We start from the raw sequence: 14,336 nt of genomic DNA on the forward strand, positions 1-14,336 counted from the left end.
TTTCGGAAATATTTGGAAATTACGACGAACACAGGTTCTTCCTTTTTATTCTCTCTAAACCATTTAATTTCTGCTTTTTTCGTTTGATTACTTTTATGCTAAATAAAATTAATTTCTGCTTTTTATACTAATAATTTCTGCTTTTTCGTTTGGATTTTCGGGCTTTAATTTTGTACTGTTTTAGGGTGCGTTTGGGAGTGCGTTTTTTAAAAAATAATCTGCGATTTTAAACCAAATCGCAACTTTAGGGTGTTTGGGATTGCGATTTTAAAAACGCAAATTTTAAAATCGTAAAAAAATTTGCGATTTCCATAAGCTGATTAGAGGGTGCTTATTTGAAAAAGTGCGAATTTAAAACAAAATCACGATTTCTATTAAAAAGATATTTGGCGCAATAGTTACCTTTTTTAGAACGGGAATGAAAAAAATACCAAGAATACCCACCTAAAATATATTAAAACCCTTCTTTTCTATTTTTTTCTTCTTCATCCTCTCTGTCTTATTCATCCTTATTGGTAATTTGGTCATGAAACCGCAATTATATGCTAATGTTATCCAAACATTCAATTGATAAAAAAAGTACTTTTTAGTATGTTTTACCAAACGCCTATGCGATTTTAAAAAGTAGCGATTTTAAAAACGCAATTTTTAAAATCGCACTTATTGAAATCGCACTCCCAAACGGGCCCTTAAGCTTTAATGGGCTACATTCTGTATTGTGTAGGAATTATTAAATCACAATTCAATCTCAAAAACTCAAAGTTAATAAAAAAAATAATAATTAATTTAATAATTTAATTAATATTTTTATAGAAATAACATCGATGAAACTTTGTGGAGGGTTGACGAGTTATTCAATGATCGCATTCAACTTGTTCAAAGTTTCAGAAGCCTCAAAAAGATATTCAACTTAACGAGTTATCATACCAAAGTCAAGGTACTAAATTAACTGTAAATGCATGCATCCATATTCACTTCTCATGCTTTTGATGAATTCGGTTCATATATATATAATTACATGATCGTTTCATCGACGATAACCAACGTTATTTAGACTATTTTGAAATGTTCGAAAGCTATAGTACTAGTGGGCAGAAAAGCATGAAAAAAATGGTAACAGGGGTAGCGTACCTTTTCATTTGTTCGATCTTCCTTTATTTTTCTCTCATAATATTTGATTAATTATATATTGCAGTTAGCCGCGCTTTTTGCTGGTCATCTGGATTTATTATGGGAATTCACTGAATTCTTACCTCGTAATTGGTTTTTTTGAGTGAGAAAAGGCCATAATGGAAAGTTCCAATGATTTACTTTTGTTTCTATTTCTTCTTGGTTTGGTAGGACTTTATGTAAATTGTGACCAGAGAGATTCACAATAACGATCATTAAGGAGACAGTTATTTCATATACTTTGATCATTGAAAGTTCTTTTTCGAATTATTGGAATTTTAGTTATCTAATAGCGACGACTGTCATTATGATCTTTACATATATGATACCATACTTGTTAACAGAGAGAGAAATAATGAAAGAAATACACGTATTAAGGTGGTTCGGCTCGTAGCCTATATCCACAAATGAAAACCTATTTTGCTACATTTTTTTCTTTCTTCACTTGATCGAAATTGTACAATAAAATAACTTATTTATAGTTTAATGGAGCCATAAATAAATAATTACATAATCAATAAGTAACTTATGAGAACTAAGAGAGTTACATAATCAATATGTAACATATAAGAGTAAATAATACATTAATTTAATTCAAAATAACTATTGTAGGTTGTCTTCATATATCTCAATTACTCCTTTGCAAACCCAATGGTAAATCCAACACATAATAGAATTGAGAATCCATGAGCAAAGAAGTCATTGCATCTTTCTCATTGACGAAGATCATTAGGTGAAGTTGGCTTCATCAAAGTAGTGTCATCCTCAAAACCTAGTTTGTTTTCTGCACATAAAGCCATAGTGATAGAACAAATTCAAGTGTCATAATTATCTTCGGACAAAAAAGGTGCAACAAGCACCATTGTCGAACTATCCAAGTGATAAACGTACATAACAAGGATCAATGAGTGATTCCTGTGAATTAGTATAATTATATGAAGAAATTGCTTTAGGTGATATTTCAGCTATTGCAAAAATGAGCAAATGAATAAGAATGGTTGAGAAAAAATTGTGTTTAGAAAAAGCGTTGCCTAATGCTATGATACCAGTTATGTATATATATATATCCTCAAATTTGTATGTATATTTTATAGTTATATTTTAAACGACAATTACATTTATAGTTGCATTTTTTTTTTTTTTTTTTTTTTTTGTGAAAGCAAAAATAGTTATGAAAACCAAAGTTCAAGTATAAAACGAGCCAAGATGGTAGTGATTTAACTATAATAGAAATAAAAAGTTCTAGAGATTTAGATGTGATTCCAAAATATAAGCATTTGTGGGTTCAATGCGAAAATTGTTCTAATTGGGTCCAAGCAAGGTCTCAATCGGGTCCCCAAAAAATCTTAGCAGTGGTCCGGTTTAATCCTAGCAAGTTCCAACGAAGTCCCAATTGTGGCTCGCCCAGATCCCAATTGCCTACTTTTGTTAACATTTTCTTTCTTCTGATTTTTCTTTTATTTTTTCGGTTGCATGGTTTCCGAAATGAAATCAAGTTCTTTCATGTTAGTGTTGTGTTTCCTCTTGTATTTATTTGAAAGAATATTTAAATTACTTTATTCTTTTTAGCATTTATTTTAATATATATATATATATATATATATAAAGAAATGATAACAAAATTATTTTGGAGTTTATTTAAATATAACAGTAAAAGTAATTTGAATTCCTAAATTTTAAAAAATAAATAAAAAGAAAGCCGCCACCTGTATTCTCAAGTCAATACAATACCATTCATTTTATCAAATAAATTTTTTGTGAATAACTTCAATGAAGCTTTGTATGTCTTTCGTTAAGAAATTTACAGGGTCAGCATGAAAATAGAAAAACAAATGTCAGTAAAACAAATGCGCCCTTCATCCCTCGCCTACGGAAACGAAAAAAAAAAAACCTACCGTAAAAACTCGATCTCTCTCTCTCTCTCCACTCTTAGAGAAAACTCCCACAGGCGCCCCCGCCCTCCTCCTAACACCGACCTCCGACGAGTGCCGACCAGGACGAACGCCAGCGCTCGTGTCTCCTTCGTCGTCGCCGGTGGCTAGATTTCGCTAGAAAAAACAGAGAAACCCCAACACTTTTACGACGATTTTGGGTTGTTGTGGAATTGAACCATTCTTGGTGGGTAATCTGACCATATCTTGTGCATTTCGATGTTGAATTTGGTTAATTTCATCTGGGTTATAGTGAATTTAAACTCTTAGGACGATATATGGTTTGTGGGTTTGTGTGGTTGAACCGTTTGATTAGCGTCGTGAGGTGGCGTTGGTCCGGCCTGGCGGTTTTGGTGAGGCTTTCAGAGGTGGTGATGGGTTTTTTTCTCAGATTCCCGGTGGGGTTTGGCATGAGCGGTGGCGGCGTGGTCCGACTCTGGGCGGTGAAGTTTGTCTCAGGTGGCGGTGGTTTCATGGAAAATCTGAAGGTGCGGTGGGGTTTGGCCTGGGCGGTGAAGCTTCTCAAAAGAGTGACTTTCTACGACAACCTCACAGAAGACTCGCTCAAATTTTTTAACCCATCCTAAAGATGTGTCAGATGGGTCAGAAATCAGAATGACCCGACCCAAGTAAGACCCAAAAATAATTTCGGCCGAGGAACAACGTGTCACAGATATATATATGGAGTTAATTTAAGATTTAGCGCCAACTTGCTCAACTCAAACAGATACAATCAATCTCCCTCCCACCTCAAAGATTCGTCTCTCCTTCCTCAAAGATTTGTCATCTCTGCTTGCAACTCGCAAAAATGGTGATTACCGTCCACATCTCACCGTAAGCCGCTACATCTCTATGGCCTTCTCTTTTCTCTCCAAAATTTGTTCTTTAGTTTCTTTCTTTCTTTCCTTAATTTTCGTTTATTAATTATTTTCTTTTATTGATTTGACGTATATGTACTCTTTGTTTGATTGCTTGCACTAGGAGCCTGTTAATGGAAATATATGAATTTCTGAAGCTAGTGAGGGAGTACAACAACGGAGAATTATGTGATCCTTTTAAGCAAATACTTCAAGATTTCGATGAACAAAGGTTCTTTCTTTCTTCTGCTTTTTCTTTTGCCAACTTCTATATATATATATATTCCTCAATAATCTGTATTTAACACATGCATCGATCGTTTATGAGGGAGAAAAAGAGCATAGGGATTGTCAAGAAGTTGTTGTAATTTTGTAGTATAAAACTCCTATAACATGATTGGATACTTGTATACTTTTACATGCCAGAATCTCCTTGCGACAGTGTTATTAATTATAATGTCAAAATCTCCATGCTCATCACTTACTTTCAAACTCTTTAATTCAATTTTGTATTGTGTAGGAATTGTTAAATCATTATTTATTTCAAAAGTCTAAGTTATCTCAAAAGCTTGAGCCAATAGAAAATGATAAGTTTAATCATTTAATCAATACTTTAACAGGAATAACCTTGATGAAGCTTCTTTAAGAGTTCACGAGTTATTCAAGGATTACATTCAACTTACTCAAGGTTACAATGGTCTCAGAAAGCGAGTCATGTTAAACTACTATCATGCCAAACTCTGGGTACGAAATAGAAGCAGTAAATTAATTAAATGCATGCATCCATATTCACTTCTCATACTTCTGATGAATTTGATTCATATATATATATATATACAATTACAGGATCGTTTTGGCTTTATCGATAGCCAGCGTTATTTAGACTATTTTAAAATTCTCCGAAGCTATCGTAGTGGGCAGAAGAGCATGAAGAAAATGGTAGAAGAGGTATACCTTAATTACCTCTTCCATCTTCATGCATTCATTATTTATCTTGTTCCATCTTCCTTAATTTTCTCTCATAATATTTGATTAATTTGTTATTGCAGCTAGCCATACTTTTTGCTGGTCATATGGATTTATTCTTGGAGTTCTGTGAATTCTTACCTTGTGACTTTGATTTTGGTGATTGAGAAAAGGCCATCATCATGGAAAGTTCAAAAACTCAAACATGTTCCAATGATTTACTTTTTTTTTGTTTCTTCTTGTATTTTTACTTTTGTGGTTTGGTAGGACTTAATTCCTGTAAGAGAGATTCACAATTAATTCATCAATTGACAATGATAATTTTTTTCTAAGTGAAATAGAAATTGTATGATGAAGGAATGGTAGCTATAATTCTAGGCACTTGTTATCACTTTAATCATCACATATTGTATTGCTTAGTTCTGGAAACCGACAGGTTTGTTTATTGGGGTCATCAATTGCAGTCTCCTCCAAGTCTTAGTTATGGTTCTATATGTCAAAGATTCTAACATTTTTATTATGTTCAAATTGTTAGTAATTGGAGTAGTAATATATGCGAGAAAGTTATTATGAAGCACGTTTCGAGCCGCACACCTTGTTCAAGTAGGTGCGCTCTATAGAAACTTTCTCTCACATTTAAAATTCAGATTGCTAACAATCCGAACAACAAATTGCTAGAGATCCAAATCTATTTTTGTGAGAGTATCGTTTGTTAAAATATAAAGAAAAGAAAAAGAAAAAAAATGTTATCAACAACATGATTGAATTTGCCTTTACCTAAGTGGGTACCCAATAACCCCCAAAAAAACAAAAAAAAAAAAAAAATGTTGGGTGCCCAAGTAATTATTTCCTAGATGCACCATGCCACCATCCTTGGTTCTTATTGTCTCTTCAACTTGACTTGAAACATAGTTCGTCCAAGCCTATGAAGGCATAGGACCCCTTATTATGATGCCTGATGTTTACGACGTAGCAGTTTCAAGTGCTTGAAAAAACAGTTTGCTCATTGATGTCCTTTGGACACCTGCCCCAATGTTTTTTTTTAGCCCTTGGGCTCTTTCTCATTAATGCTATTCTATAATTTTTGGAAAAATTACTATTCCCTTATAAAAACAAATGTAACTAAATTTTTTAGAGTTTATTTAAAATTTTGTATTTTTAAATATTATGTTTTTGAAATTACAACTTTTTAAAATATTAAAAAATATTTTTATCAAATATTTATTAAGCGAAATAAACGTTTCATAACCTGCTTATAAAAATTGCAAAATTTTTTCAATAAAATATTTTTTAAATTGCAATATCATTTTCAGTTATCTTTTAAAAACTAAAATTATTTTTACAAAATTGGAATCTTGCACGAACCCTTAATCCCTCGTCTACGGAAGCGAAAAAAAACCTACCGCTAAACTCTCTCTCTCCACTCTTTGAGAAAACTCCCACAGGCGCCCCCGCCCTCCGACGAATGCCGACCAGGACGAACGCCAGCGCTCGTGTCTCCTTCGTCGTCACCAGTGGCTAGATTTCGCTAGAAAAAACAGAGAAACCCCGACACTTTTACGACGATTTTGGGTTGTTGTGGAATTGAACCATTCTTGGTGGGTAATCTGACCATATCTTGTGCATTTCGATGTTGATTTTGGTTAATTTCATCTGGGTTATAGTGAATTTAAACTCTTCGGACGATATGTGGTTTGTGGGTTTGTTTGGTTGAACCGTTTGATTAGCGTCGTGAGGTGGCGTTGGTCCGGCCTGGCGGTTTTGGTGAGGCTTTTCAGAGGTGGTGATGGGTTTTTTCTCAGATTCCCCGTGGGGTTTGGCATGAGCGGTGGCGGCGTGGTCCGACTCTGGGTGGTGAAGTTTGTCTGAGGTGGCGGTGGTTTCATGGAAAATCTGAAGGTCACGGTGGGTTTTGGCCTGGGCGGTGAAGCTTCTCAAAAGAGTGAGTTTCCAGGTACGACAACCTCACAGAAGACTCGCTCAAATTTTTTAACCCATCCTAAAGATGGGTCAGATGGGTCAGAAATCAGAATGACCCGACCCAAGTAAGACCCCAAAATAAAAGCGGCCGATGACCAACGTGTCATATATATATATATATATATATATATATATATATGGAGTTAGTTTAAGATTGAGGCGCCAACTTGCTCAACTCAAACAAATACAGAAAATCAGAATCAATCTCTCTCCATCCTCAAAGATTCGTCTCTCCTTCCTCAAAGATTCGTCATCTCTGCTTGCAACTCGCAAAAATGGTGATCACCATCCACATCTCACCGTAAGCCGCTGCATCTCTATGGCCTTCTTCTCTTTTTTCTCCAAAATTTGTTCTTTAATTTCTTTCTTTCTTTCCTTAATTTTCGTTTATTAATTATTTTCTTTTATTGATTTGACGTATATGTACTCTTTGTTTGATTGCTTGCACTAGGAGCCTGTTAAGAGAAGTATCTGACTTTGTGAAGTTAGTGAGGGAGTACAACAACGGAGCATTATATGATCCTTTCAACCAAATAATTCAAGATTACGATCAACAAAGGTTCTTTCTTTCTTCTGCTTTTTCTTTTGCCAACTTATATATATATATATTCCTCAATTTTATGTTACAATAGAACAATAATCTGTATTTAACACATGCATCGATCGTTTATGAGGGAGAAAAAGAGCATAGGGATTGTCAAGAAAACTTCTATAACATGATTGGATACTTGTATACTTTTACATGCCAGAATTTCCTTGCGACAGTGTTATTAATTATGATGTCAAAATCCCTATGCACATCACTTACTTTCAAACTCTTTAATTCAATTTTGTATCGTGTAAGAGTTGTTAAATCATCATTTAATTCAATTTGCAGAAAATGATAAGTTTAATTATTTAATCAATACTTTAACAGGATTGACTATTATGAAGCTTCTTCAAGAGTTGGCGAGTTATTCAATGGTCACATCCAACTTGTTGAACTTTACAATGGTCTCAACAAGGAATTCATCATAAACTATTATCATGCCAAACTCTGGGTATGAGATAGAAGCAGTAAATTAATTAAACGCATGCATCCATATTCACTTCTCATGCTTCTGATGAATTCAATTCATATATATATATATATACAATTACAGGATCGTTTTGCCATCAACGATAATCAGCGTTATTTGAACTTTTTTGAAATTCTCCGAGGCTATCGTAGTGGGCAGAAGAGCATGAAGAAAATGGTAGAAGAGGTATACCTTAATTACCTCTTCCATCTTCATGCATTCATTATTTATCTTGTTCCATCTTCCTTAATTTTCTCTCATAATATTTGATTAATTTGTTATTGCAGCTAGCCATAAATTTTGCTGGTCATATGGATTTATTCTTGGAATTCTGTGCATTCTTACCGCGTGACTAGCTTTAATTTTGGTGATTGAGAAAAGGCCATCATCATGGAAAGTTCAAAAACTCGAACATGTTCCAATGATTTACTTTTGTTTCTGTTTCTTCTTGCATTTTTACTTTTGTGGTTTGGTAGGACTTAATTCCTGAAAGAGAGATTCACAATTAATTCAACAATTGACAATGATAATTTTTTTCTAAGTGAAATAGAAATTGTATGATGAAGGAATGGTAGCTATAATTGTAGGCACTTGCTATCACTTTAATCACCACATATTGTATTGCTTAGTTCTGGAACCGATAGGTTTGTTTATTGGGGTCATCAATTGTAGTCTCCCCCAAGTCTTAAATATGGTTCTATATGTTAAAGATTCTAACATTTTTTATGTTCAAATTGTTAGTAATTGAAGTAGTAATATATGTGAGAAAGTTATTATGAAGCACGTTTCAAGCCGCACATTTTCTTGTTCAAGTAGGTGCGCTCTATAGGGACTTTTTCTCATATTTAAAATTCAGATTGCTAACAATTTGAACAACAAATTGCTAGAGATCTGAATCTATTTTTGTGAGGGTATCGTTTGTTAAAATATAAAAGAAAAGAAAAGAAAAAAATGTTATCAACAAGACCTAATTTGCATTTACTTCATATTGCTAACAATTTGAACAACAAATTGCTAGAGATCCGAATCTATTTTTGTAAGGGTATCGTTTGTTAAAATATAAAAGAAAAGAAAAGAAAAAAATGTTATCAACAAGACCTAATTTGCCTTTACTTAAGTGGGTGCCCAATAACCAAAAAAAAAAAAACTGTGTGTACCCAAGTTATTATTTCCTAGATGCACCATGCAACCATCCTTAGTTCTTATTGTCTCTTCAACTTGACTTAAAACATAGTTCGTCCAAGCCTATGAAGGCATAGGACCCCGTATTATGATGCCTAATGTTTACGACGTAGCAGTTTCAAGTGCTTGAAAAAACAGTTTGCTCATTGATGTCCTTTGGACACCTGCCCCAATATTTTTAGCCCTTGGGCTCTTACTCATTCTTGCTATTCTATAATTTTTGGGAAAATTACTATTCCCTTGGCACTGACATACAATTTGTAGTCGTTTTAAAAATGGATTAATCGACTTTCTTAAATTATTTTGTACTTTCATGAGTTTGGCCCCTTCTTTAACATTTTTTGACATTTGATGTTAACATTCGGGCTCCGTTTAGTTTGCGGAGTAAGTATTTCTGTAGTAAAAAGAATAGGTCTTACTGAGAATAGAAGAAGTTGAAATAAAATAATTATTCAAGTTCTTTAGTTTGATATCAACACATATTTCAATATTGGAATTGAACCAAAATTACTAAAAAGCCGTATAATATCTATTTTTTCCAAAACTAAAAAAAAACATTGTGGGTGGCCAACCACCCCAATGGACAATTGACTATCGTTGTAATATATATATATATATTTTTCTTTTAAGCCATTAAAAAAAAATTCATTCATGGAGTTTAAGCCATTCTTGTTGTAGATAACAGAAATCCCCACCTTAAGTGATGGAGTCACTGAGACAAAGGAGCAGAAAGTAAAAAACAGTAGCTTTTCATAGGATTACAATAAGCATCAACATAATATGGTCATGGACTTCACTTTATCTAGTTGAAACCAATTATCCACACAGGTATGTCTAAAATAAAAGAGCACAACAACAAGATGTGAAAGACAGATAAACAAATTAATGCAAGTACTCAGAGATAAAAGAGAGAAACAGTGCCAAAAGAGATGGATCCAAGGTCATGGTGACTGGGCAGAGAAGAAACAAGAGAACTGATGAATTATTAACTTAAGCTGGGCAGTGTTGTTTTTGTGATATTTTGGGTTGTATTGACTACTTGGATAATATTGATGTTTTGGTATTTGCTTATTGGGGTGCATTTTGTTGCTAGATTTTAAACGGTTACTAATAATTTATCTTGGACTAAGTTGAATATATATGTTTGGTAAAAAAACAAATTAACTAAAAGTTGGAAGTCGACTTGAAGTGAGCCAATGCTGGGTATGCGGGCTAGGGTGTGCTCAATAGAGCCAATCTGGAAGTGCATCGGGGCATCATAAGGTTGACAGTGGGGTTTCACAAACGCCAAGAGCCAACTCCCAAGCATTACTCCGAGATGTACCAATGGCGCAACACAAAGCTCTCCTAAAGCCAACCTCCAAACCGGGTCACAAGCCCGCGCTACTGGACTCGGCAATTCTCACTTATTGGTTGCAACTCTATTATGAAAAGATTATTCGCTTAGTTATCCGATGTGGGAGCAAAAAGATTGAAAAAAAAAGGTGGAAGTCGAATTGTACTCGTCCCACCAAACTTTAAAAGGGTTTCTTAAATTATTTTATACTTTCGTGAGTTTGGCATGGGGTGTCGGCCTGGTCTCAGTTACTGGTTATTGGCTAAAACTGATAATGATAACCAAAGTACCTTGGCACCTTGCTATTAAATTTAGAAAACTGGAACCGACAACCGGCTACCAGTTACCCGATTATATAATAACCGGTTGATTACCAGTTGGTACCCGGTTATCCCAACTGGTCAATGGCGGAGCCATGTTGGTCTTTGAGGACACCCCCAAAGATTCAAAAGATTTAACAAACAAAATCTTTGTAATCTTTCAATTAATATAATTTAAGGGAAACTTCACTTTGTCTCTCTGAACTTTCAACCGATTATACAAACTCCTCCTAAATTTTCAAATATCTCACTTTAGACCCCTAAACTTTCAATTTCTATCACTTTGGACCTCTTTGTTAGTTTTCAACGTTAAATTCAAACGGTTTGACTTTTTATGCTCATTATATCCTCACCCATAAACTACGCCATTTTTGGTCTCAAAACTACAACACCCACATAGCCCAAAATAACGTCATTTTGGACATTAAAATTATTTATTTAAGAAATAAATAAATAAATAAAAGAAGAAGAAAAACGGGGTGGTTGGAGCTACCCCCATAGCCGGTCTGGGGGTGATCAAACCACCATCATGGCCAAGGGGGTGGTCATTTTCTGTAGATTGTTTGTTTTTAGGCATTTTATGTTAACATTTAGATTAAGCCCTTTAATTATGTTTGAAAGATTTAAAAATACTTTTAATACTTAAAAAATTTATTTTAAAAAAAAAAATTCTCATCTAGTAAAAAAAAAACATCAATAGCGCTTATGCTCTTAATCCCTCGTCTACGGAAACAAAAACAAAAATACTACCGTAAAAACTCTCTCGTCACTCTTTAGAGAAAACTCCCACAGCCACGCCCGCCAAAAGCCGCCCGCCACCCTCCTCAGAACACCGACCTCCGAATGCCGCCCAGGACGAGCGCCATCGCTCGTGTCTCCTTCGTCGTCGCCGGTGGCTGGATTTCTCTAGAAAAAGCTGAGAAACCCCAACTCTTTTACGACGATTTTGGGTTGTTGAATTGAATTGAACGCTTCTTGGTGGGTAATCTGACCCTATCTTGTGAATTTCGATGTTGATTTTAGTTAATTTCATCTGGGTTATAGTGAATTTAAACTCTTCGGGCGATATATGGTTTGTGGGTTTGTTTTGTTGAACCGTTTGATTAGCGGCGTGAGGTGGCGTTGGTCCGGCCTGGCGGTTTTGGTGGTGCTTTTCAGAGGTGGTGATGGGTTTTTCTCAGATATCCGGTAGGGTTCGCCTCGGCCTGAGCGGTGGCGGCGTGGTCCGACTCTTGGCGGTGAAGTTTGTCTTAGGTGGCGGTGGTTTCATGGAAAATCTGAAGGTGCGGTGGTGGGGCTCGGCCTGGGTGAAGCTTCTCTCAGGTGGCGGTTGTTTTCCTGTGTTTGTTCCGGGATGTTCAGCGTGAGGTTGGTATAATCTGGTGTATTCAATACTTTTTGTTTAATTTGTTCCGAGCTAATTTGTCACTCACTTAATGGTGCACACAAAAAGAGTGAGTTTCTACTTTCTACCACAACCTCACAGAATACTCACTCAAATTTTTTAACCCATCCTAAAGATGGGTCAGAAATCAGAATGACCCGACCCAACTAAGACCCAAAATAAAAACGGCCGATGACCAACGTGTCGTATATATATATATATAGAGTTAGTTTAAGATTGAGGCGCCAACTTGCTCAACTCAAACAGCCACAGAAAATCAGAATCAATTTCTCTCCCTCCTCAAAGATTCGTCATCTCTGCTTGCAACTCGCAAAAATGCCGATTGACGTCTGCCGCTCACCGTAAGCCGCTACATCTCTATGGCCTTCTCTTTTCTCTCCAAAATTTGTTCTTTAGTTTCTTTCTTTCTTTCTTTCTTTCATTTTCGTTTATTAATTATTTTCTGTTATTGATTTGACGTATATCTATCTAGTATTTGTTTGATTGCTTGCACTAGGATCCTGTTAAGGGAAAGTTCTAAATTAATGAAGTTAGTGAGGGAGTACAACAACGGAGAAGTATATGATCGTTTGAAGCAAATACTTAAAGATCAACTAGAACGAAGGTTCTTTCTTTCTTCTGCTTTTTCTTTTGCCAACTTATATATATATATATATTCCTCAATTTTATGTTAAAATAAAACAATAATCTGTATATATAATATAGTCTTATCAACGCATGCATCGATCGTTTATGAGGGATTGTCAAGAATTTGTTGTAATTTTGTAGTATAAAACTTCTATAACATGATTGGATACTTGTATTCTTTTACATTCCAGAATCTCTTTGCGACAGTGTTATTAATTATAACGTCAAAATCTCTATGCACATCATTTTCAAACTCTTTAATTCAATTTTGAGCTACATTATGTATCGTGTAGGAATTGTTAAATCATCATTTATTTTAGAAGTTTAAGCTGTCCCAAAAACTTGAGCCGATAAAAAATGATAAGTTTAATCATTTAATCAATAATTTAACAGAAATAGCTGTGTTGAAACTTCTTCAAAGATTGACGAGTTATTCAATGATCACATTCAACTTGCTCAAGGTTTCCATGGTTTCAAAAAGATATTCAACTCAACCGTCTATCACGCCAAACTCGAGGTACGAAATAGAAGCAGTAAATTAATTAAATGCATGTATCCATATTCACTTCGCATGCTTCTGATGAATTTGATATATATACACACAATTATAGGATCGATTTGCCATCAACGATAACCAGCGTTATTTAGACTATTTTGAAATTCTCCAAGGCTTTCATAGTGGGCAGAAGAGCATGGCGAAAATTGTTCAAGAGGTACCTTAATTCGCCTTTCCATCTTCTTCATTCAATTTTTATCTTCTTCCATCTTCCTTAATTTTCTCTCATAATATTTGATTAACTTGTTATTGCAGTTAGCCATACTTTTTACTGGTCATATGGATTTATTCTTGGGGTTCTGTGAATTCTTACCGCGTGACTTTGATTTTGGTGAGTGAGAAAAGGCCATCATCACGGAAAAGTTCAAAAACTCAAACATGTTCCAATGATTTACTTTTGTTTCTGTTTCTTCTTGCATTGTTACTTTTGTGGTTTGGTAAGATTTAATTCCTGTAAGAGAGATTCACAATTAATTCATCAATTGATAATGATAATTCTTTTCTAAGTGACATAGAAAATGTATGATCAAGGAATGGTGACTATAATTGTTGGCACCTTGTTATCACTTTAATCATCACATATTGTATTACTTAGTTCTGGGAACCGACAAGTTTGTTTATTGGGGTTATCAATTGCAGTCCATGTTTAAATTGTTAGTAATTTTAACATTTTTTATGCTCAAATTATTAGTAATCGGAGGAGTAATAAATGTGAGAAAGATATTATGAAGCAGATTTCGTGCAAATGGGCTTCATAGGAACTCTCTCACATTTACAGTCCAGATTGCTAACAATCCGAACAATAAATTATTGAAAATTCGAATTCATTTTTATGAGGGTATCGTTTGTTAATATTTTTGTTTTAAAAAAATAAAAATATAAAAGTACAAAAGAAAAAACGTTGTCAACAAGATATAATTTGTCTTCCCCCCTCCCCCCACCCAAAAC

The 14,336-nt window shown here is 34.6% G+C and overlaps 2 protein-coding genes across 9 annotated transcripts in view; both read left to right on the forward strand.

Annotated features, from left to right (window-relative positions):
• The window catches only part of LOC132174852 (paired amphipathic helix protein Sin3-like 1), a 14,756-nt gene extending 817 nt beyond the window's left edge, over positions 1 to 13,939 (forward strand). The window contains exons 1-7 of one of the 8 annotated variants that reach the window (XM_059586555.1): positions 11,546 to 11,778; positions 11,908 to 12,168; positions 12,321 to 12,546; positions 12,678 to 12,809; positions 13,226 to 13,349; positions 13,444 to 13,545; positions 13,644 to 13,932. In XM_059586555.1, coding sequence (XP_059442538.1) covers positions 12,377 to 12,546; positions 12,678 to 12,809; positions 13,226 to 13,349; positions 13,444 to 13,545; positions 13,644 to 13,727 — 612 coding nt within the window. In that variant the 5' untranslated portion in view covers positions 11,546 to 11,778; positions 11,908 to 12,168; positions 12,321 to 12,376 and the 3' untranslated portion in view covers positions 13,728 to 13,932. Of the gene's footprint in view, positions 1 to 6,324; positions 7,206 to 7,355; positions 7,464 to 7,820; positions 7,945 to 8,046; positions 8,149 to 8,249; positions 8,469 to 11,545; positions 11,779 to 11,907; positions 12,547 to 12,677; positions 12,810 to 13,225; positions 13,350 to 13,443; positions 13,546 to 13,643 lie in introns of those variants that run through there. The other 7 variants (XM_059586556.1, XM_059586559.1, XM_059586561.1 and 4 more) reach the window with 7 other exon arrangements.
• On the forward strand, positions 3,061 to 5,217 carry LOC132176332 (paired amphipathic helix protein Sin3-like 6). Its single transcript, XM_059588508.1, has 5 exons — positions 3,061 to 3,935; positions 4,083 to 4,190; positions 4,579 to 4,702; positions 4,805 to 4,906; positions 5,008 to 5,217. The coding sequence occupies exons 1-5, from the start codon at positions 3,910 to 3,912 to the stop codon at positions 5,089 to 5,091; spliced, it is 444 nt and encodes a 147-aa protein (XP_059444491.1). The 5' UTR covers positions 3,061 to 3,909; the 3' UTR covers positions 5,092 to 5,217.
• Positions 13,940 to 14,336: the final 397 nt, after the last annotated feature.

The sequence above is a fragment of the Corylus avellana genome, chromosome ca3 (genome assembly GCF_901000735.1).
Source record: "Corylus avellana chromosome ca3, CavTom2PMs-1.0".
Classification (NCBI taxonomy): Eukaryota; Viridiplantae; Streptophyta; class Magnoliopsida; order Fagales; family Betulaceae; genus Corylus; species Corylus avellana.

What these genes read in the sequence shown, in the direction of transcription:
- LOC132176332 (XM_059588508.1), top strand. Translation starts at nt 3,910, where the DNA reads ATGGTGATTACCGTCCACATCTCACC. An exon ending in ATTACCGTCCACATCTCACC is followed by an intron (nt 3,936 to 4,082) that starts GTAAGCCGCTAC and finishes TGCTTGCACTAG; the next exon opens with GAGCCTGTTAATGGAAATAT. An exon ending in TGAAGAAAATGGTAGAAGAG is followed by an intron (nt 4,907 to 5,007) that starts GTATACCTTAAT and finishes TTGTTATTGCAG; the next exon opens with CTAGCCATACTTTTTGCTGG.